This window comes from Schistocerca cancellata, chromosome 6 (assembly GCF_023864275.1).
Source record: "Schistocerca cancellata isolate TAMUIC-IGC-003103 chromosome 6, iqSchCanc2.1, whole genome shotgun sequence".
Taxonomy (NCBI): Eukaryota; Metazoa; Arthropoda; class Insecta; order Orthoptera; family Acrididae; genus Schistocerca; species Schistocerca cancellata.
The window spans coordinates 505821734-505847003 of record NC_064631.1 but is presented as its reverse complement, the minus strand read 5'-3'; the positions used below and the strand labels follow the sequence as shown (position 1 = coordinate 505847003).

The window sequence follows — 25270 nt, the reverse complement described above, 5'->3', positions numbered from 1 at the left end:
AAAAGGAACTTTGAGACTGTTGCAGCCATGTGTGATTTCTACAACTTAAGTCTTGCTGCACTGCACTGTGTTATGAATATTTCTGGGCTTCAGTTGAAAATTAAAGGAACTGAACAAGTTGTTCATGGTGTCAGGAGTGCCCCAGGGAAGTGTGATAGGACTGCTGTTGTACTCAATATACGTAAATGATACGACAGAAAGGGTGGTCAGCAATCTGATGCTGTGGTGTATGGTAAGATGTCGAAGTTAAGTGACTAGGAGGATGCAAAATGACTTAGACAAAATTTCTAGTTGGTGTGATTAATGTCAGCTAGGGAAAAAAAAGTAAGTTAGTTAATGTGGATAAGCAGGAAAAACAAACCCATACTGTTCAGATATAGCATTAGTTGTGCTGTCTTCCATTCTGGGCCTTGCTCCTCTTGGTGACTTTTGTACAGATCCATCAGTTCTTCTGCAACACTTCGTGACCCATTTTGCAACAGCATCGGCTTCGGCCACCTATCCAGCTGCCTACTACCTCTCGAAACAGTGTGCTGAAGCTTCCCACTTATGTTTTACCCCTTGTCAAGTGGAATCCTACAATAAAATTTTTACTGAATGGGAGCTTCTTCTGGCCCTCTCTTCTTACCATGATTCAGCCCCTGGTCCTGATTCCATTCATAATCAATTGCTTCAACACCTCAATACTTCACAATGTCAGTATATTTTCTAGGTGTCGAATCGTATTTGGATCCGACATTTTTCCCCTCACAGTGGAGAGAGAGTATTGTGTTTCCAGTCCTAAAGCCCAGGAAGGATCCATTGTCCCTTGATAGTTGTCGGTCATTCAGCTTGTCCAGTCTCTCCTGCAAGTTACTTGAATGGATGGTGGCTCATCAGCTCAGTTGGGTCCTTGAATCTTGGGCCATTTTGTCTCCATACCAGTGTGGCTTTTGGGGAGGACAGCCTTATCGATCATCTGATTCAGTTGGAAATTGCAGTTCTCTTCGATCTTTCGTGAGGCCTATGTGACACCTCAGTGTCATCATATCCTCTTTACGGTCTATGAGTGGAGTCTTCAGGCATGCCTCCCTATTTTTATTTGCCATTTCCTGTCCCACAGGTCATTTAGAGTTCAGGTTGGCACCGTTCTCTGCTCTCCACAGGCCCAAGAGAATGGCATGTCACAGTCCTTCTTTTTCTCATCAATATTAATGGACTTGTAACATTTATTGGACTGTTTGCCACTCCTGGTCTGCGTGTGGATGATTTTTGTATCTGGACTAGCTGCCACTTGGTGGTCCCTGCAGAATGACAGCTCCATGGTGCCATCCAGCATGCTTCTGTCTGGACACTCTAGCAAGGTTTTCATTTCTCTCCCCTTAAGTCGAGGGTAGCACAGTTCTGTCACAGTGGTCCATCCTGATCAAGTGCTCTACCTCAACACCCACCACCTGACCATGGTCCCCCAGTTCCATGTCTTAGGTCTTCTTTTTGACAACAAGCTTTCTTGGTTGTCCTATATCCATCGTCTGAAGGTTGAATGTTTTTGTAAACTCAATGTCTTTCACTTCCTTGCCCACACCTCTTGAGTTGTGGGTCATCAACCCCTCTCTGCCTGTACTGGGCATTAGTTCTGTCTCGTCTGGACTATGGTTGTCAAGTTTATGGATCAACTGCCCCTTCCATGCTGCTCCTCTTGAACCTGTTTCATTATTGTGGGATCCATTTAGCTATCAGTGCCTTTTGCACTAGACCTGTTAATAGTCTTCTGGTTGATGTTAGATCCATCCCATTTTGGTTCGGTAGTCTCAGCTCCTGGTTTCCTATGCCATCACTTGCCGCTCTTCCCCTGCTCATCTCTCCTATTCTATTCTTTTTGTGGCCTCAAGCCATCGCCTGCCTATTGCCCACCCTTAGGTCAGTTTACCAGTTGTGCTCTGCCTCGCTTCTCTCCTCTGTGATTTCCGTCTCCTCTCTTTGTCCTCTTCCCCACATTCTCTCCCGAACACCCCCTTTGGGTGGATCTCTACTGGGGTCCGAAGGCCACCATCGCTCCAAAGATGTTGGGTTGTTTTTTCCGAACATTCTTATGGTATTTTCAGGATGCCATTGTTTCATACACCAATGGCTCTAAATCTGCTGGTCACATGGGATATACCTTCATATCTTCTGTTGGCACAGAACATGATATCTTACCTGCCATTTAGGGGGTGTTTCCTGCAGAATTGATGGCCATCAATCAGGCCCTCTGCTATATTCAATGATCCTTCCTCACCCGAGTTTTATTATGTATCGACTCAATGAGTGGCCTTCAGGCCATCACTCGATGTTTCCCTTGTCACCCATTGGTCTCTGCCATCCCTGACCTTCTTGCCGATCTTGGTGGTGGTGCTGCTGTTTGTTGATTTCCTTTTGGCTCCTGACTATGTAGGTATCCCAGGTAATTAACTTGCTGATCTGATTGTCTGGCTGGGGAGGGGAGGGTGGTGGGGGGGGGGGGGGGGGGTGTGGATGGATGGATGGAGATGGATGGTGGCCACCAATGCTCCATTCCTCATGACATGTCCAGAGGCGGATTTGTGGCCTTACGTCAAATCCCTTTCTGCTCAGTTGTGGACTGACTCTAGGGCAACTACCCCCTTGTCTAATAAACTGCGTACAGTCAAGGAAACTCTCATCATGTGGTACTCTTCTCTCTGTCTCTCCTTGCAGGAATCTACCATCTTCTGCTGTCTTCTTATTGGCCATAACAGTTTGACACATAGTTTTTTTTTTTTGTTTTTTTTTTTTTTTGTTTTTTTTTGCCCCCTCCACAATAAGTCGCCCTCCCACCTTCTTTGTCCAGGGTGTTAGTGGATGACCCTTGCATGGGTATGTCTGTCCTTGTTTTATTTCATGAAAGTGGTTTGTCCTCCCAGGTTTAAGTCCTTGCATTTCCCTTGGGAAGTGGAGTTTCTCAGTTAGCATTGGCCTTGCCTCCGTAGTAGCTGGTTTCTCCCTCCCCTTTTCCCATACATTTTCCCCTTTTCTTGTGTCTTTTTCCCTGGTGTTGTCCCCATTGTGTTGTGATCATGGTATGGCTTGGGGATCGGAAAGAGTCAGTAGCGGTGCTGGTGCCCAAACATGCATAGCGTGTATGGGGCGCCCCTGCTCTTGCCGTAGCCCCCTCCCCATTCTTTCCTCTTCCTTGTGCCCGGACATTGCTTTTACCTCTGTGTTTGTCCGTTTTCCCCGTGCTCTTGGGTGGACTGCTTTTTTTTATTATTATTATTTATTTTTCCTCCCCTACCTTGGTTTCTGCCACCTTAGATCATGTGATTAATGGACTCTCTGTTTGGTGTTCTGCACTGTGAATCCTTCAGTGTTCACACAAGTGACCTGTATCCCATGCATGCTATTGGCTAAAACCAAAGGCATGAATTCACTAGCAATTTCAGCATAGGGCTCGATGTGTCTATTTTCAGCAGCTTTAACTGGACAGAATAACCTTGATTCTTAAAGAGAGGCAACTTGTGTCACGTAGGCACAGTGAAAGTAGCTCTGGGAGAAAACTTGTAAGGATTTCCCAGGGCCTTTGAAACAAATTTTTGAAACTAATTCCCTAAAATATTCCTTGGCTGGCTGCCACCGTCTACAGGACAACTCTTCTGTGAGTTTATTGAAATGAAAAACTTTGGACATCATGGGTGATGAGACTTAGTATTATCAGTACAAACCTACCACAAAATGAAAACAGTGCAGAATGGGTCCAAGACAGTTTGTCAGGACTGAAAAAAGTGTGAATGTAATGTGTGAGTTGAATGTCACCCCAAAGATTGATTTTCCTGACAGTTTCACGTGGTTGCATGAACATTCTGTGTGTTGTAGTCATGTTGGTGGTAGACTGTGTAGCATGAAAAGCATTAAAACGACCATCTTAACTTTTCTTTATATTTTATTAAATCAGTCTCAAAACTTTTTGGTCTGATAGTTAAGATAACTGTTGGAAATTGACAGTTATTTTGATCCCTTGTTAAGCTGTGCACTTACTGCCAAATTAGCAAATGTTTGCTGTAAGCTACCTTTTTAGTTTCATAAGTGTATAATTTTATTTACAGGGTGGAGTCTTAAAAGTTCAAGATCTAAGCATAGCAGAACAGATTGGAATAATTGATTCTACCTTCGCTTGTTTGGTTTCTTGGCTTGAGGGGCATTCTCTAGCTCAAACTGTATTCACAAATTTGTACTTGCATAAGCCACATCAAATTGAAGATCGTCCAATTAAAGCTTTCAGCATATGTGTGTTTAAAATAGTTGATGTCATAAAAGATTTTGTTAACAGGTATGTAATAGTTTTCAATATTGAACTACGTGGCATGGTACATGTTTTGGAAACAAAAGACAAAGTTGTAAAAAATGTGAAGTACACATTCATATATCAAGTATCCTTTCTAAAATGCAGATCTATTACTTTATCTCTGCCTTTTTATCACTGTTTCCACAGTATATTGGGAAACTCTTTCTAGGGCTCAGGTTTTTGAAGAAGAAGATTTCCAGCCAATGGTATATGGATACCGTCTCATACCAGATGTTACAGAACAGAGAGCTGTAGGCATGCTGAAGGAGGTTGAGGAAGACATACAGAGACGGATACGTGGTAAAGTTCCTGATATAAGTTCTTCATCTGAGGTAAGTGGAATGGGTATTGCATTATATAGAAGTAATTCATAATTATATAAGAACAGGAATTCTATAATAAATTCTCACAAAGGCTCCTCAGTACTTATGTCTGTGGTGTTCCCATTGGTTGTGAATGTTTAATTTGTTCATGAACCATTTTTTCAGGATATGAATGCACTCCCCATTTACTTCTTCATGACCACCAGTCTTGAAAAGCTCAGACTTGGTTTTCCATACTCTGTAGCAGTCACTGGAAATCAAGAGTACAACACAATATCCAATTTAAAAAATGAATATAACACTTCTCATATTAAACTTCCTGGCAGATTAAAACTGTGTGCTGGACCGAGACTCGAACTCGGGACCTTTGCCTTTCGCGAGCAAGTGGTAGAGCACTTGCCCACGAAAGGCAAAGGTCCTGAGTTTGAGTCTCGCTCTGGGACACAGTTTTAATATGCCAGGAAGTTTCATATCAGTGCACACTCCGCTGCAGAGTGAAAATCTCATTCTGGAAACTTCTCATATTAATTTGACATATATTTGTGGCCTCAGATACAATGACTTCATATTAATGTCTCTTTATAGGGAACACCACAATAATCTCAGTGTGCAATTTCAAACTGATAAACTACAGAATTATTGTAAGAGTAGTAAAAGCAAACTAACTCAATATTGATTGTAATTCTTTAATTACATTGACTTGTAGTTCTATGCTATGCAACTCATGTAATCTCACTTGAAACTCTCTAAGTATGGCACAAAACCAGATAAACTTGTCTCTAACCAATTCTTATGGTACTTTAGTTCATGTATATTCACATAGTTTTAATTTACACATACATGTGGACTTCAGATAAATCAGAATACACAAAAAACATTGTTTCTTCCCAGTAGTAATCAAGTAAATAGGAATTTAACATTATTTAGTTTGTCTAGAAGCTATTTGTGTGTTGATACACCTCAGTCAGTACTGAGGAATCAGGTTTTAATATATGTAGAAGAGAAGGGTTTTCACAATGGAAACTATTGATTATGGAAAGAGGGAGGGAGGGATAGACTTGGTACTCCTGGTGGAGAAGAGAGAAGGAAAAAAAATAGGTCTAGGAAAGTTGTATGTGAGGGGCAATCAAATGAAAACCAAATAACTGCCACAATGGGACCATGGAATGGTTCCATTCAGAAGTAATCACCACACCCATTAAGACATTTATTCCACTGGGAGACAAAACCATTGGTTCCTGTTATGTAGAATATGGTCAGCCACTGATTGATCCACAACCGCATCCACTCTTTCACTTCTGTGTCTCACCAAAACTGACACCCACCCCTCTTTTTTTCAGCTTGCCAAAGGTGTGAAAATCGTATGGTGAGGGATCAGAGCTGCATAGAGAAGCTTTTAGTGTTTCCCAAGCTGAAGCATAGCCTTCATCTTATTGGCAGTGTGGGGACGATCCTTATCATGCAACAGGATGGTTCTGTCTGACAATATTGCTGGATGTTTTGACTTATGGCACATGACAGTTTCTGCAAAGTGTCTTCTTAGCATTGTGCATTGGTTTTGATTCCATGCTCAAGGAATTCAATGAGCAGAGGGCCCCTGCAGTTGGAGGAGATTAGCGTGGCCTTAAATGGTCCAACCATTTCAAGCCTGAGGGCAAAGGGCAAAGACAACAGTGGAGACATCCCATATCTTCCTTACCAAATACTACTTGCTCTCACACTGCCTATCAGAGAGAAGCTGTACTTTAGCAGTTTGGTTGGGAAATTCTGGCAACATCCTCTGTACAGCCTGGGTTGTTCACTGTATGATTTTCACATCTTCAGTGACCTGAAGAAAGAGATGTGTGGCCATTGGTTTGACTCGGACGAGGAAGTGCAAGAGTGGGTGCGGTTGTGGATTTTTGCAGTGGCCAACTAATTTCTGTGAAACAGGAATTGATTGTCTTTCATCCTAGTGGCATAAATGTCTTAATGCATGTGCTGGTTCCTTTTGAGTCGAACCATTCCATGGTTCCATTGTGTTGGGTTTTCAGTTTTAGACAGATACCCTTCCCACCTCCACTCCAAGAATCCCGCCATGGGAGGAACTTCACTGGTGGGCCATAAGACAAAGATCTGTGCCAGTCCTACAGAATGGACACCATTGGCTTCATATACACAGGCCCCGTCTAGTGGTAGCATCTTTGATTAGTAATCAAAATGTCCTCAGTCCTTGGTTCAAAACTGTCCGCTGCTTAAATTTTGATTACTAATCAGCATTTGTAGCCAAAGACTTCCGGCATAAGAAGTCAACCTCATTATGCCAACAGCATTGTCAAAGAGGGCGGAGGAGTGGACAGAGGTTCAGGGCACTCTCTAGTCCTTGGGGTGGGAAACTGCCCCTGAAGGTGGAAGAATCAGCAATGATCAATGGTATGAGAATGCAGAAGGCAATGAAAACCACTGCATTAAAGACACATAATATGTATCCACAGAACATATGGCCTGTAATTGAAAAAGTGTCATGATGATCTCTCCGTTGGCAAAAGATTCTAGAATAGTCCCCTATTCGGATCTCCAGGAGGGGACTGGCAAGGGGGAGGTGACCATGAGAAAAAGATTCAATAATCAATGAAAGGATAATATTGTATGAGTCGGGACATGGAATGTCAGAAGCTTGAATGTGGTAGGGAAGCTAGAAAATCTGGAAAGGGAAATGCAAAGGCTGAGTCTGGATACAGAAAGGGTCAGTGAAGTGAAATGGAAAAAAGACAAGGATTTCTGGTCAGATGAGTATAGAGTAATATCAACAGCAGCAGAAAATGGTATAATGGGAGTAGGATTCGTTATGAGTAGGAAGGTAGTACAAAAAGTGTGTTACAGTGAACAGTTCAGTGACAGAGTTATTCTTATCAGAATGAACAGCAAACTAACACCAACAATGATAGTTCAGGTATACATGCCGACATCCCAAGCTGAAGATAAAGAGCCCGAGAAAATGTACAAGAGTATCCAAAGGATTATACACTACATAAAGGGAGATGAAAGTCTAATAGTCATGGGGGATTGGAATGCAGTTGTAGGGGAAGGTGTAGAAGGAAAGGTTACAGGAGAATACGGGCTTGGGACAAGGAATGAGACAGGCGAAAGACTGAGTTCTGTAATAAATTTCAGTAGTAATAGTGAATACTATGTTCAAGAATCACATGGGGAGGCGGTATACTTGGAAAAGTCCGAGTGACACGGGAAGATTTCAGGTAGATTACATAATGGTCAGACAGAGATTTCAAAATCAGATACTGGATTGTAAGGTGTACCCAGGAGCAGATGTAGACTCAGATCATTAGTAAGGAAGAATCAGTGTGCAAAGAAATGGGATACAGAAGTATTAAGGGATGACGAGACAGGCTTGAAGTTCTATGAGAGGGATGGACATCTCTAAAAGGGGCAGTCACAGAATTTGGAAAGGAAAACATACATACAAAGAAGGTAATTGCGAAGAAACCATGGGTAACAGAAGAAATACTTCAGTTGATCGATGAAGGAAGTTCAAAAATGTTCACGGAAATTCAGGAATACATAAATACATGTCGCTGAGGAATGAAATAAATAGTAAGTGTAGGGAAGCTAAGACGAAATGGCTGCATGAAAAATGTGAAGAAATAAAAAAAGAAATGATTGTCAGAAGGCCTGACTCACCATATAGGAAAGTCAAAACAACTTTCGGTAACATTAAAAGCAAGGATGTTAGCATAAAGAATGCAACAGGAATTCCCCTGTTACATGCAGAGAAGAGGGCAGGTGGGTGGGAAGAGTACACTGAAGTCCTTTATTGGGGTTATGATTTGTCTGATGTGATAGAAGAAGAAACAGGAGTCGATTTAGAAGAGATACGGGATCCAATGTTAGAATCAGAATTTAAGAGAGCTTTGGAGGACTTAAGATCAAATAAGGCAGGAGTAGGTAACATTCCATCAGAATTTCTAAAATCATTGGGGGAAGTAGCAACAAAATGACTCTTCACGTTGGTGTGGAGAATGTATGAGTCTGGTGACACCCTCTGACTTTCAGAAAAATATCATCCACACAATTCCAAAGACTGCAAGAGCTGACAAGTGTAAGAATTATCGCACAATCAGCTTAACAGCTCATGCATCCCAGTTGCTAAAAAGGCTTGAAGAATGGAAAAGAAAATTAATGTACTAAATGACAATCAGTTTGGCTTTAGAAAAGGTAATGGCACCCGAGAGGCAATTTTGACTTTGCAGTTGATAATGGAAGAAAGACTAAAGAAATTTCAGGACATGCTCATAGGATTTGTCAACCTGGAAGAAGCGTTCGACAATGTAAAATGGTGCAAGACGTTCGAAATTCTGAGAAAAATAGAGGTAAGCTGGAGAGAGAGAGAGAGAGAGAGAGAGAGAGAGAGAGAGAGAGAGAGAGATGGATAATATACTGTATGTACAAGAACCAAGAGGGAATAATAAGGGTGGACAACCAAGAACTAAGTGCCCAGATTAAAAAGGTTGTAAAACAGGGATGTTGTCTTTCCCCCCTACTGTTCAATCTGTACATCGAAGATGCAATGATGGAAATAAAAGAAAGGTTCAGGAGTGGAATTAAAATTCAAGGTGAAAGGATGTCAGTGATAAAAATTGCTGATGACATTGCTTTCCTGAATGAAAGTGAAGAAGAATTACATGATAGGCTAAATAGAATGATCAATCTAATGAGTACAGAATATGGATTGAGAATAAATTGAGGAAAGATGAAAGTAATGAGAAGTAGCAGAAATGAGGACACAGAGAAACTTAATATCAGCATTGATGGTCACGAAGTAGATGAAGTTAAGGAATTCTACTAACTAGACAGCAAAATAACCAATGACGGATGGAGCAAGGAGGACATCAAACTAGACTAGCACTTGCAAAAAGGAAATTGCTGGCCAAGAGAAGTCTACTAGTATCGAACACAGGTCTTAATTTGAGGGAGAAATTTCTGAGAATGTAAATTTGGAGCACAGCATTGTTTGTTGGTGAAACATGGACTGTGGGAAAACTGGAATAGAAGAGAATTGAAGCATTTGAGATGTGGTGCTACTAATGAATGTTGAAAATTAGGTGGACCGATAAGGTAAGGAATGAGGAGGTTCTGTGCAGATCGGAGAGGAAAGGAATATGTTGAAAACACTGAAAAGGAGAAGGGACAAGATGATAGGACATCTGTTAGACATGAGGGAATGACTTCTTTGGTGCTAGAGGGAGCTGTAGAGGAAGACAGAGGTTGGAATACATCCAGCAAATAATTGAGGATGTAGGTTGCTAGTGCTACCTCGAGATGAAGAGGTTGGCACAGGAGAGGAATTCATGGCGGGCCACATCAAACCCGTCAGAAGAGTGATGACCTCAAAAAAAGAATGGAAAGCATGTGGACAGATTATCAGTGAAGGTGACAGATTCTGCATGATGACAGTCCTACAGTACATTTATGCATCTTTCTCAAATTTCAGTAAGGGTAAAATATGAGGTAGACTGTTTATACTGAGGTAAGTTAACCTCCCATATGAAAAATGTATAAACCAAACTGTATCATTAGGTAGGTTGCAGATAATACAATCCTGCCCTCCTCCCCCCCCCCCCCCTCCCCACCCTGCCGCCTGTTTCTCCCTCTTTCTCCCCCCTCCTTTTTATATACTTTTCATGGAATGGAGATTGGTAGTCAGGGGCATGTACTGTCAGCCAATCAACAGATTGTAATAATACTTAGAAAATGTATTTTTGTGCAAACGTACACTTTTTAAATGGAACAATGCCTATTGACATTCACAACCTAAAATTAGGGTAATCAGAATGTCAGTGGTATTTTTTGCAGAATTCTAATGCAAGCCATTTATGAGATATTGTATTTTGAAAAGTTTCCACACTACATTTGTTTTTGCCATTCAGCCTGCATAGTTATTAGGTATGATGTTATGTTTTCTTACAGTATGCCTGTGTGCCAATCAGCCAGTGTGTGACAGTCCAAGCGGTGAGTCATGAGTGTGTAGCAGTTCTGCCTGCTTTTATCTCTTATTCGTTTGTTGTCCTTGGTGTCGATGTACTGCGTTGCTACACTGGCTGAAAAATAGGTTGTGGATTCCAACACTGGCTACTGTAAATAATGTAGCCGAGAGGTGCACAGTTGCATTTCACAGTACTTTAATTTCACTGTTCACAACTGCTCAATAATACACAGTTATACGGTCAGTGCACTATTGTTTAACTTTTGGTAAGTGTCGTTAATAGTTTGCAGGCAAAACTCCACGTACTGCTACAGTAGTGTACTATTGAACATCTACAAGCAGTAAAACCTAACCACAAGTTCACAGTTCTTGAAGAATAATCATTTACGTATGGAGCAGACACTGTCATTGTTTTTACACATGGCCTAATTGTTTAACACTTATTCCACAGTTAAGGTGAAGCATTGTGGTGTTCTAACCAACTCAGATTTCTCGTCTGAAACTCGGTCGTTGACCGACTGACTCATGACTGGAAATTGGGCCCTTATATATCTGAAACTGTACGTTGTTCGAAGTGAAATTTACAGAAATTAAAATTAAAACTTACTTCATTAAATTAACTGAAAACTTACTTCATTAAATTAACTGAATACATAGAAAGATTGGTTCTTGTTAAGTTTCTTCCACTGCAAGATTTAGTGTAAACAATACTTTTGACAAAACTGTTAATTAGTTTGGAATTAATTAAGGACTGGCTTTGCTAACGTTTTTGAATAGAGCCAAATAAATACTTAAAGAATGCTCGCATTTCGTCTTTCAAATGTTTACAATTATTACAGAATTTATATTTGTTTATACATCAAAAGTAGAATTTAAATTACGAAACAGTTACTGATTTCACCCTGTACTGAAAGATACTAACTAAGAATAGTCAAAATAAATTAGAAAATCAGTTACATATATTAAACAAGGCACAAAATTAGATCTGGTGTTATTTACTTTAAAACTAAGGGCCCACCCTTCTCTTGTATGAAAATGCAGATTATATTCGCTTATGCTAATGATAAATAGTTAAAAGTAACACACTGAATTTAAGGAGGCAGATGGCAAAACAAGAGAGGAATTAAAATTATCCCAGCTTACTTCGTCACAAGTGGACGATGAGATTTACCAATCCAGAAAGAGCTGAGGTACTCGTGGTGTATGTAGTGTGTGGGAAGAATTCAGTTCATTCTTGTTCAGTGTATGCGGCAAGATATCCCAATAGCCATCAATCATCTTGGCAATTATTTATCAGCGTGGCATTGTAACACCTAGACACTGTAACAGAAGGAAACAAGTGACAACAGAAGAGGAGGAAATTAATGTTCATGCTGCTGTTTGCAGTTGATCAACACATTAGCACCCATGAAAATGCATGAGGAAGTGGCATGAATCAGGCTAGTGTCGTACGCATTCTCCATCGATATATGTTCCATCCCCGTCACATCTCTCTCCATCAAGAAATGCATGGAAATGATTGTGATAATTGTGTTAACTTCTGTACATGAGCATTACGACATGGCACTCAAGATGTATCATGTACCTTGTTTAGTGACTAAAGCCACATTTATCAGTCATAGCCAGGTAAACCACTGTAGCACGTCAGTGGCCATGGGAAGGAAATGGGTGGGGTTTGACAGTGAACCATCAGTTCATAGGTTCGTTTTTCATAAACTGAACAGTGAATGCAACAAGTATTGCAGACACCTAATGGACCATCGTCCATGGATGCCAGAAGCTGTTCCTCTGTAGACTAGAAGGAACTCGTGATACCAACATACTTGTCCAGCCCATAGTGTATGAAGTACTATAGCATTTCTTTACAAATTGTTTCCAAAGTGTTGGATTGGATGCAGAGGACCTGTACCTCAGCTGGCCCATTCCCCAGATTTGACGCCTGTAGACTTTTTTTCTGTGTTGAAAGCTGAAAGACTCTGTCTACAAGGACATACGATCTACACCCAATGATAACGATGTATTACCGCACCCTACTCAGACATCTCTGCTGGAATGCTAGTAAGGGTGCAGCAGTTGTTCCACGCCAGACTGAAAACTTGTATTGATGCTGCCGTTGGTCATTTTGAACACAACCTTGTTATCAGTTGTCTTATTACTCATAAGAATCCACACAACTTGTGTATGCACTCGTGTTCTTCATTAGTGTGCGCTACTACAGGTATTGTACGAGTGTTGGTGTGGAAACTTTTCAAAATGAGATATCTCATAAATGAGTTGCACTAGAATCCTGCAACAAACACCACTAACATTCTAATTTACCCTACTTTTAGTTTGTAAATGTCAGTAGGTATTTTTCCATTCAGAAAAGTGTATGTGTGCAGAAAAAAATACGCTTTCTATGTATTATTACAATCTGTTGATTGGCTAACAATATGAGCCCCTGACTACCAATACATTCTGTGAAAACCGCACATCAGTAGCTCTCTCCATTTCCGCAATATTTGTGGTGCGAGTTTTAGGTGATTAACCCTGTATATACACACTGACGTCACAGGTCATGGGTACCTCCTAATATTATGTCGGACCTCTTTTTGCCTGGCTTACTGCAGCAACTCGGTGTGACATGGGCTCGGCAAGTTGTTGGAAGTCCCCAGGAGAAATATTTGGCCATGCTGCATCTATAGCTGTCCATAATTGTTTAATTGTTGCTGGTGCAGCATTTTGTGCATGAGCTTACCTCTTGATTATGTCCCATAAATGTTTGATGGGATTCATCTTGGACGATTAGGAGGGACAAAACATTCTCTCAAATTGTCCTGAATGCTCTTCAAACTGTAGCCAACAGTTGGGACCCTGTGACATATCACATTGTCTCCATAAAAATTCCACCATTGTTTGGGAACATGAAATCAATGAATGGTTGCAAATGGTTTCCAAGTAGTCGAACATAACCATTTCCAGGCAACAATCAGTTCACATGAACCAGAGGACCCAGTCAGTTCCATCTAAACCCAGCTCATACCATTAAGAAGCCACCACCACCTTGCACGGTGCCTTATTGACTGCTTGGGTCCATAGTTTCGTGGGCTCGGCTCCACACTCAAACCCTATCATCAGCTCTTATCAAAAGAAATTGGGACTCTTCTGACCAGGCCATTGTTTTCATCATCTAGGGTCAAATTGATGTGGTGACAAATGCAGGAGAGATGCTGCAGACAATGTCATGCTGTTAGTAAAGGCCCTCACATCAGTCATCTGCTGCCATTGCCCATTAATGCCAAATTTCACCACACTCTCGTAATGGATACTTTCATCATACATCCCACATTGATTTCAGCTGTTATTTCATGCAGTGTTGCTTGTCTTTTAGTACTGACAACACAAATGTCACTGTTCTTGATTGTTAAGTGAAGGCCTTTAGTCACTGCGTTGTCTGTGGTGAAAGGCAATGCTTGAAATTTGGTTTTCGTGGCACATTCTTGACACTGTGGGTCTTGAAATATTGAATTTGTTAACACTTTCTAAATGTCCCTTGCTTCTAGCTCCAACTACCATTCCTCATTCACAGTCCATTAATTCCCATTGCATGGCCATAATCATGACGGGGAACCTTTTGCACATGACTCACCTGAGTACAAAAGACAACTCTTCCAATGCACTGTCCTTTTATATCTTGTGTATATGATACCACCATCTTTGTATGTATGTGTCACTATCCCATTTATTTACATACACAGTAAACCCCCCGTTTTACACTTTACAGTGACCTGACCCAAAAAAGTATAACTGCAAGAAAGTGTAAAATACAGGAAAACGTTGGAAACACAGCAAGCAAAAATGAATAAATTACTCTTGCTGTCATTCTCTTTACATACTCAGAGTATGAGATTAAAACAATTTAAATTAAGTGCATATTTTAAAAAAATCTGAAATAGTTTATTGTTTTGGTTTCTTTCTATCTGCAATTAACTCTACACAGTGAAGAGAAAATGCTTAACTTCTGCTGCCATACCAGTGAACAGCATGCTAACATTATTTATTTGCTGTTTTCATTTAGTGTGTTATCAATTGCTGCATGTGAATTGGCATGAATATAGCACATAATATTGTAAAATAATTTCAAATGTGTTAGTATAACTAAGCATTATGGCCTTTTGAGAGGAAAAAATCTACATAAAATGTGTACATAAAAAAGAAAATTTTTTTAAAAAAAAGAAAAAGTCGACATACTCTTTTTGGCCATCTGGTGCACAGATACATGTTCATTTGGAATCCAGAAGGCACATCTCCTGGTTTGTTACACTATCCTGCCTTGCTGGATAACAAATTTTGTAATTTATAAGTCTGAACTACATTGCTGTACAACAGTACACCATGTAGCACTACACTGCACCACATTACACTACTGTACTAGGTATCAGAACCAAGCTAGATTTCCCATTTGCCCAGATAGTTAGCCCTGGAGCACTGAGGTTCAACTCGGGATTCAAAGGGACTCTGCTGCTTTGCGATCCAAGGTGCAGAGATTGGGTGATGGCTGTCAGGGTCTCAGTAAATCCTTTCTGGTCCTCCCTGAGGCTCATCTCCTCAGTGCTTCTGGAATGTTGCTACAGTGGATGTTCAGCCATTATGTGTCTTATTGTCAAGATATGGCCTCTTCTTGTCTAATGGCACATTCCTAGACAATGGGTCCGGCATACTGATTGCCCCATATTCAAAAGTGTCCGCGGTGTGTCGTCGTATTTTCAGTAAGTGGTAGGGATATGGACCATATCCCAACAGGTTACATATAACTCTTTTGGTTAGAAGAAAGTATGACACTCTTTATCTTTCTTTTATGTTAGGAAGGAACAGGTGGGTTCTCTTCCCTGGTTCGGCACTGTCCCATATTTCTTGCCATTCTCTTGCCCTTTTCCATCCAAAATTGGGCACATCTCTTTCGTAGTGCTAGGTCTAGAGATAGCAAGCGTAGTATCATCAGCATCACCTCAGTTGGTATTTTTCTGTATGCGGCTGTCAGATGTAGGAGTACACTTCTGTACACTCAGTGTATAACCTGTACTGTCCTTACCTTGCTGGCCCTATGAGCCCAAAATGCTCAACCTGAAGCCCACAGTAGCATTTAAGATTGCATTGTGGTATGTTCTTATTGTACTTACTGGCAGCTGAAAAATTCTCTAGTCAGTGGTTGCTATTTGATTTAGGATTTTAATGCCTCTCCAGCTGATGATTTCTACATGTGCATGAAAGTTTTGCTTTTCATCAATGTTTATCCCCCCTGCGGGTCCGGGGTATGAATAGGCCTGAGGTATGCCGGCCTGTGGTAAGAGGCGACTAAAAGAAGTCCCTCTCCCTCAAGAGGGTAGTTTGCGCCTGCGTCTGGAGACGGACGGTTCAACGACTTACATTTGTGGTCATTTTGGTTTTTCGCTTATTCTGGTTTCTTCCTTCCTTTTTTGTTTCCTTTCTTTGTCCTTCTCCCTCTCTCACTGTCTTCCTTACTTTTTATATTGCCTTCTTCTCCTTGCCTTCTGCTCCACCCTATGGTCTCCACCTTATCATTTGAGACAGTCTGTCATTTCCCTCCCTCTCTCCCTTTTTTTCCTTTTTTTCCTATTCTTCTTTCCTCCCTGTGCATGCCTGAAGGCCGACCCACGTGTTCGCACGCATAGCCGGTGACGGGGTAAAGCGTAATTCCCTGCCCTGGGTAGACAAGTAGGGCTTGTGCGTACCCCCTGGTAAAGGCCGGGCCCGGGGAGGGGTGATTGCCCAAGCTGACACCTTCCGACCATGCCAATTGGTCCCTCCGTCCGTTTCTCGGGACGTATGACCTGAGGTGTAAACATTCACCCATTCACCCAAGGCGGGAGCACCCTCTGAGAGGGTCCCCACACGGAAGGAGCACGCCATCGGAGACGCTGGAAATCATGGGGGATTCATCCGCAATGGATTTATCTTCTTCTCTCTCGACTTCTGCCCAAAAACGGAAACTTGACCAGCCACCAGTGACAAAAGTACTACCACCTGCCACAAAGTTCCTCATAGTTTCTAGATCTGACGACGGAAAGGATTTTTCATCTGTCAACCCTTCCATTATTCAGAAGGGCATAGATGCCTTAGCCGGACCTGTCAAGTTTTGTACCAGGATGCGTAGCGGTACCTTGTTGTTGGAAACTGAGAGTGCCTTTCAGGCACAAAAACTCCTTTGGGCCACACTCCTGTACACGTTCCCTGTCCGGGTGGAGGCTCACTGCACTTTGAATTTGTTGCGTGGTGTGGTATCTACTAGATCACTCGACAGATTGACTGACGAGGAGATTCAGTCTTTCCTTGCTGAGCAGGGCGTGACGGCTGTCCATAGAGTCATGAAAAAGGTCGACAATGACCTTGTACCGACCCGGACACTTTTCTTGACCTTTGATAGTGTTCAGCTGTCGTCGCGCATCAAAGCGGGCTATGAGGTTATTTCTGTTCGCCCCTATGTCCCGACACCTACGCGCTGCTACCATTGTCAGCATTTTAACCACACCCGCCAGTCTTGTTCTAATGCGGCTAAATGTGTTACTTGTGGCAGGGACGCCCATGAGGACCAACTTCACAGTTGGTGTTTTGTCTGAAATAGCTTTAAAAAATACGCCAGTTTCACCCATATTGTTAATGTCACTATAATAACAGCCACTTGTAACTGCACTAAGCCCTGAATTACAGTCAGATAAAGCATCTTAATTGACTTCTGCACTTTCTCCACAGACTGCTCGGAAAACGATACTGTGTCGAACATGAAATTAGTCCAAGCAGCCGTTGCTTGCATTGAAATTAGGAATTCTGAGATAAGAAGCAAATTTAAGAGCTTTTTCTTGTAGCATCGGTCCACTAATAGGCAATCCTTTATGATGTGCTTTATTAAACCACTCTAAAACAGCATTATTAATGTCTTCAAATGGTTGCCACCATCTTTTCTTTGAATTTTTGTTGGAAGTTTCTTCCCATTCCTTAACACACTTGCTGGAGTTTGCAATTGTATTCTATATTTGGCTTTTTCCACAGTTAAACTCCCTTGCAAATTGATGCTGAGATTTCCCTTTTTCACTCTGTCTGTAATAACAGATATTCGCTGTTGTAGTGAAAGAACTACTACTTTTATTTTATTTGAAGTAGCCATGACCGTTCACTGCAGAGGAAAAATCAGAACTGTTTGCTATTAGAAGTAAAAATGGCAATAAAATTTTTGAGATTGTTGACAAGGAACGTTACAGTAATACATTATACTCATTCCCTCTTCATTGATTATTGGTGGTCATCATAACGAGAGGACATTGTTAGTTAAAGACTGGTTGTTGGTCAGGTAAAGGGGTGGTCATCTTAAAGGGGATAAAGATACGTTGCTCTTATGGAAGTTTATTTCTGTTCCTTAAAAAGCAGTCATTTAGAGACAGGGTTGGCTTGTAGGGGTGGTCTTCTTGAGAGGTTACACTGTACTATAATTTTGTACTGGACAATATTTTCACTAGAAGCTGTGGCTTTAGAGTTATTTGAGAATAACCTAACTAAGTGACCTTTAAACCCACCCTCCTCCCAACACTCACATGCCACTGGTCGGGATTTTTAGTATGTCGTTCATGACACTCTCCCTTAGCATTGTGCAAAAATTTGCAACTACACAATTTTGTACTATAATTGACCTTTTTTGGTGTCTGCTGACTGTGCTATTTCCTCACATTTCAAAGTATTTGCATTACCAATTGTAAGTATATTTGTAATTAATGTCACTCTTTTAATGCTGTGTTTTACTTAATAATATTGTTAGAATGCTTAAGAATAAGCAAAGTTCTAACATGAGTGTAATTATGGTGATAATATACATTTTCTTCTTCTTCTTCTTTCAGCATGATGATCTTGTGGCATTGATGTCACGTATCAAACTAACAAGACTTTTATATCAGGCCTTATGCACACTCGGGCGCCGAGATCAACAACTAACTTCAGCAACTCTTGCCGATTGCCCCCGACTTCTTTCCAGCTGCCTGGAATTGTTGTCTACTGTTCATCGCACTGTTGGCCGTGGAGTGCAACCTGAAGTTGAATGTAAATACATATTTGAAATGATGATTTGTCTTTTAACTCAAAGCACCTTGAAATTTTTGTGTGTATCTGCATAGTTATACAGTTTTGTGTGTGTGTGTGTGTGTGTGTGTGTGTGTGTGTGTGTGTGTGTGTGTGTGTGTGTGTGTGTTTTCTCAAGTGCAATCCTTCTGTTCACCTACAGACATTGTGATATTACTTTTGACGGATCTTGATCTGGAAACAAAAAATTACAACCTCATTATTCTAATTTCGAAAATTCAGTGTCACTCCACCTATAAGTCAAGTTTATAACTATTACTTTTAGAGGGATCGCTGTTGGTCTTCTGGTATCTGTTGGCCTATTTGCATGAAAAATATCTTCTGGCATTAGATAGATGGAAATAAATAGAGTTATTGTATTACTTAATTTTCTCCTTATATACAAAAGTGTTGCAAGCTGTCATTTTTCACCACAAGCTCTTGAAATAGTTCACTGATTTTAATTTTAATTTCATTTCAGCCGATCATCCAACAATAATGGGATTTGATCCCCTTGTTAATCAACGTCTGCTGCCCCCAACTTTTCCACGCTATACAAAAATAAAATCTCGGATTGAAGCCTTTGAATATTTTGAGGAGCTATTAAACAGACTGAAAGTGGTTTGCAAAATTACTAACTACACATCTTTCCACTCTGCACTTGTAAGTTCACTGCCTGTTTACATATTTTCATTCATTTACAATGTTAGTATATTGTAGGTGTTTCTTTTTCTAGACAGGTACTTTAATAAAAAGACATCTTTGTTGTTGTTTGAGAGATATGGTTGACTAATTAAAAGTCTGATATGATGACAGTTCATAAATTAAGGTAATAGTAACTTTTATAGTTTCCATGTTCTATTTGGATCCTTAAAATACCTGTGAGGAATACAGCAGAGTAACCATGTTATGGATGATACACGTAGTGAGTCATAACCTCACATTATTTGTTGATCGCTCACTATTGTATGCCCTTGTAGTGGTGAATGTAGTGTAATCATATTTTTTCATCCTTAAAACCTCCTGTTAAAGGTATTATGTAGAATATCTGCAGCTTTTCTCTTAACAATATTGCTAGCAGGCTTAGTCTGTTACAGTGTGTACACACCCCTTTATTAGTACCTGTGCTTCCATATGACACACTCATGCTGGATGTCAAGGCAACTTTTAAATCCTTAGAAGCTGCTTGGAGGGGAGTGTGCCTTCTGTACTAGATGCACTTTATATGAAAGCAATGCCCTTTTTACAAAATATTGTTGTAATGGACAAAATTTGGATTCATCATGTGACAACAAAGATGCAGCAATCCTCGGTGGTATAGAAAAATACTACATCTCCAACATTTAAGAAATTAAAAATGGCTTCACACACCAAAATGATGTGGCATTGATACTTGTGTTACTTGATTTTCACACTTGGGAAGTGATATTAAATGCAAGAAGTTGTGAGGACAAAATCATAGAATAACAGATGACAGTTCATTGAAGTGAGCCACTTTTCTCTAACTAGTGGGTGACATAAATCCCTCTCATACTGTACTGATAGTGCAAATATAACAGTTGTTTGGGCAATCAATAGAAATGTAGAAAATGTATTTTCTGCAGCAGGGTTTGTAACCCCTATAGAAGATTACAGTGAATCACTTTTACATTTCCCTCTATATCTACACATTGCAAACTACTGGGTAGTATAAGATACATGATGTACCAGAGTCATTTTTCCTTTTACATTCCATTTGCAGTCAGTGCACAGGAAAAAAGATTGTTGCTGCTACTCTGTATATTCCACTATTTTCCTCACACACATTAAACGAAGTTTGTGTAGAAAATGTGGTTACTGATATGTCTTCGAATGCAGGCTATCTGGAGTTTGAGAGTAAGTCTCTCCACAGTACGCAACCCCCTTTGTAAAATGTTTCCCACTGGAGTTCATTGAACGTTTCTGTGATGTTCTTGTGTTAATGAGCCTATGAAGAAGCATCCTTTTTTCTAATCTCCTTTAGCTCTTCTGTTAATCCAGCAACAAACAATACTGTATTTTGCATCAGGAGGAAGTTGCTGCCTTACACAGGGAATCTCAAGGTTGTCAGCAGAAATCATAAAACGAATACCATGGTGAAATTTCTTCATGGCAGCAAACTCACTTCTGTCCAAGCCAGCAACTGTTTGATGCACTAGATGCAAGACTAACAACAACAACAACAGCAGACAAAGTGAGTCAGCCACTATCTACCTGCAGTGGTAAGTCCGATAAGCCAGATTGCTCATGCTTCCTAAGTGTGGAAATGCACTGTGTGGCCTTCAAAGCACAGACCTTCTGTGCTGAGTGCTAGCACTGTGGTTCAGTCTTGCTGAGAGCCATTCTGCCACCACTGACATAACACAGGATGCAACAAAGTAATGTCACATCATGAAACCCATACCATCCTCAGTGTAAGCAGTGTGACCATGAAATCCCTCTCCCCCCTTCCATAGAACAAACCAATATGAATATCTGAAAGAACAGACCACTTGCTGCTTATCATCCTCATGTACATAATAGTTACACCAACTTATGTGCAGGGAAAATCTGGAAGACACGAAATCATTACCACTCCTCATCTCCACCTGTCCGAGGGTGCAGAAGAGCATGGTGATTCCTGCACTGAAAATGGATGTCACACTTGTCAGAAACTCAACACACCTTTTTGTGAATGTAATACAAACTAGATTTGAACAAGTTATCAGAAAGTACGGACAGTTTGCCATAGATTGCAGCTCTACAAATATATACCATGAGCATTGCACCTCATTAGATTACTACGTATGACTTGGCATCAAGACATATTGGTATGGTGCACCAGGTTGCTCTCCAGAGTGTGTAAATGGTCTACAGCCCACAGAAAAAAAAGGAATGCACTGCTTTGTGGATTTGGCATTGTACGAATCTTGCTCATGCTAGACTGATAGGAATGTCCTTGTCATAGACCATTTGGAGCAAGGCATGTCAGTGTAGATTATTATGATGCTTGTTAAAAAACCTGAGTGGAACCCCATGTGGTTAGTGCCAAGTTTGCTAACAGCTGCAGTTTAGCCAATGACTGCTGCACATAGTGTAGCAGTGAAGCCACTGAGCTGCAGTTCCTGGTGTAAGGGCATAAACTATAGCAGAACTGGGAATGGAAGATGGATTCCATAGTTGTAATCTGGCCATAGCCAGCCAGCACTGGTCATTGAACTGCATGATCAGCAGATGCAACCGCTTCTGTGTCATTGGACCTCCACTTGCCAATGTGTGGCCCAACTATCAGGAAGTTACTACAGCCAGACCTACTGCCGGTTATGACATCCATTCCAATAGTCACACTTGTTCCAGATTGTTTGGTGTGACATACAAATACAGCCACTACATCAAAGTCAGCACGGAGCAGCAGCATTTAAACTGGCCCAAACCCCCCATGAACCATGGACCTTGCCGTTGGTGGGGAGGCTTGTGTGCCTCAACAATACATATAGCCATACCGCAGGTGCAACCACAACGGAGGGGTATCTGTTGAGAGGCCAGAGAAGCGTGTGGTTCCTGAAGAGGGGCAGCAGCCTTTTCAGTAATTGCAGGGGCAACAGTCTGAATGATTGACTGATCCGGCCTTCTAACACTAACCAAAATGGCCTTGCTGTTCTGGTACTGCGAACGGCTGAAAGCAAAGGGAAACTACAGCCGTAATTTTTCCCGAGGGCATGCAGCTTTACTGTATGATTAAATGATGATGGTGTCCTCGTGGGTAAAATATTCCGGAGGTAAAATAGTCCCCCATTCAGATCTCCGGGCGGGGACTACTCAAGAGGACGTCGTTATCAGGAGAAAGAAAACTGGCGTCCAACAGATCGGAGTGTGGAATGTCAGATCCCTTAATAGGGCAAGTAGATTAGAAAATTTAAAAAGGGAAATGGATAGGTTAAAGTTAGATATAGTGGCAATTAGTGAAGTTCGGTGGCAGGAGGAACAAGACTTTTGGTCAGGTGAATACAGGGTTATAAATACAAAATCAAATAGGGGTAATGCAGCAGTAGGTTTAATAATGAATAAAAAAATAGGAGTGCGGGTAAGCTACTACAAACAGCATAGTGAACGCATTATTGTGGTCAAGATAGACACGAAGTCCACACCTACTACAGTAGTACAAGTTTATATGCCAACTAGCTCTGCAGATGACGAAGAAATTGATGAAATGTATGAGAGATAAAAGAAAGGATTCAGGTAGTGAAGGGAGACGAAAATTTAATAGTCACGGGTGACTGGAATTCAATAGTAGGTAAAGGGAGAGAAGGAAACGTAGTAGGTGAATATGGATTGGGGCTAAGAAATGAAAGAGGAAGCCGCCTGGTAGAAATTTGCACAGAGCACAACTTAATCATAGCTAACACTTGGTTCAAGAATCATGAAAGAAGGTTGTATACATGGAAGAACCCTGGAGATACTAAAAGGTTTCAGATAGATTATATAATGGTAAGACAGAGATTTAGGAACCAGGTTTTAAATTGTAAGACATTTCCAGGGGCAGATGTGGACTCTGACCACAATCTATTGGTTATGAACTGTAGATTAAAACTGAAGAAACTACAAATAGGTGGTAATTTAAGGAGATGGGACCTGGATAAACAGACTAAACCAGAGGTCGTACAGAGTTTCAGGGAGAGCGTAAGGGAAAAATTGACAAGAATGGGGGAAAGAAATACAGTAGAAGAAGAATGGGTAACGTTGAGGGATGAAGTAGTGAAGGCAGCAGAGGATCATGTGGGTATAAAGACGAGGGCTAGTAGAAATCCTTGGGTAACAGAAGAAATATTGAATTTAATTGATGAAAGGAGAAAATATAAAAATGCAGTGAATGAAGCAGGCAAAAAGGAATACAAACATCTCAAAAATGAGATCGACAGGAAGTGCAAAATGGCTAAGCAGGGATGGCGAGACGTCAAATGTAAGGATGTAGAGGCTTATCTCACTAGGGGTAAGATAGATACTGCCTACAGGAAAATTAAAGAGACCTTTGGAGAAAGGAGAATCACTTGCATGAATATCAAGAGTTTTGATGGAAAACCAGTTCTAAGCAAAGAAGGGAAAGCAGAAAGGTGGAAGGAGTATATAGAGGGTCTATACAAGGGTGATTTATTTGAGGACAATATTATGGAAATGGAAGAGGATGTAGATGAAGATGAAATGGGAGATACAATACTGCGTGAAGAGTTTGACAGAGCACTGAAAGACCTGAGTCGAAACAAGGCCCCCGGAGTAGACAACATTCCATTAGAACTACTGACAGCCTTGGGAGAGCCAGTCCTGACAAAACTCTACCATCTGGTGAGCAAGATGTATGAGACAGGCGAAATACCCTCAGACTTCAAGAAGAATATAATAATTCCAATCCCAAAGAAAGCAGGTGTTGACAGATGTGAAAATTACCGATCTATCAGTTTAATAAGTCACACCCACAAAATACTAATGCGAATTCTTTAGAGATGAATGGAAAAACTGATAGAAGCCGACCTCGGGCAAGATCAGTTTGGATTCTATAGAAATGTTGGAACACGTCAGGCAATACTGACCCTACGACTTATCTTAGAAGAAAGAGTAAGCAAAGGCAAACCTACGTTTCTAGCACTTGTAGACTTCGGGAAAGCTTTCGACAATGTTGACTGGAATACTCTCTTTCAAATTCTGAAGGTGGCAGGGGTAAAATACAGGGAGCGAAAGGCTATTTACAATTTGTACAGAAAGCAGATGACTGTTATAAGAGTCGAGGGGTATGAAAGTGAAGCAGTGGTTGGGAAGGGAGTGAGATAGGGTTGTAGCCTATCCCCGATGTTATTCAATCTGTATATTGAGCAAGCAATAAAGGAAACAAAAGAAAAGTTTGGAGTAGGTATTAAAATCCATGGAGAAGAAATAAAAACTTTGAGGTTCGCCGATGACATTGTAATTCTGTCAGAGACAGCAAAGGACTTGGAAGAGCAGCTGAACGGAATGGACAGTGTCTTCAAAGGAGGGTGATGCTGAGGGAATTAGATTAGGAAATGAGACACTTATCATAGTAAAGGAGTTTCGCTATTTGGGGAGCAAAATAACCGATGATGGTCGAAGTAGAGAGGATATAAAATGTAGAATGGCAATGGCAAGGAAAGCGTTTCTGAAGAAGAGAAATTTGTTAACATCGAGTATAGATTTAAATGTCAGGAAGTCATTTCTGAAAGTAAAATAGTTTAGACTAGAAGAGAATAGAAGCTTTCGAAATGTGGTGCTACAGAAGAATGCTGTAGATTAGATGGGTAGATCACATAACTGATGAGGAGGTATTGAATAGAATTGGGGAGAAGAGAAGCTTGTCGCACAACTTGACTAGAAGAAGGGATCGGTTGGTAGGACATGTTCTGAGACATCGAGGGATCACCAATTTAGTATTGGAGGTCAGCGTGGAGGGTAAAAATCGTAGAGGGAGACCAAGAGATGAATACACTAAGCAGATTCAGAAGTATGTAGGCTGCAGTAGGTACTGGGAGATGAAGAAGTTTG

General features: G+C 40.9%; 1 protein-coding gene across 1 annotated transcript in view; it reads left to right on the top strand.

Annotated features, from left to right (window-relative positions):
* The window catches only part of LOC126191361 (N-alpha-acetyltransferase 35, NatC auxiliary subunit), a 130739-nt gene that overhangs the window by 59525 nt on the left and 45944 nt on the right, over positions 1-25270 (top strand). Inside the window, exons 4-7 of the mRNA XM_049932210.1 lie at positions 4080-4303; positions 4488-4650; positions 18508-18706; positions 19206-19387. Coding sequence (XP_049788167.1) covers positions 4080-4303; positions 4488-4650; positions 18508-18706; positions 19206-19387 — 768 coding nt within the window. The remainder of the gene's footprint in view (positions 1-4079; positions 4304-4487; positions 4651-18507; positions 18707-19205; positions 19388-25270) is intronic.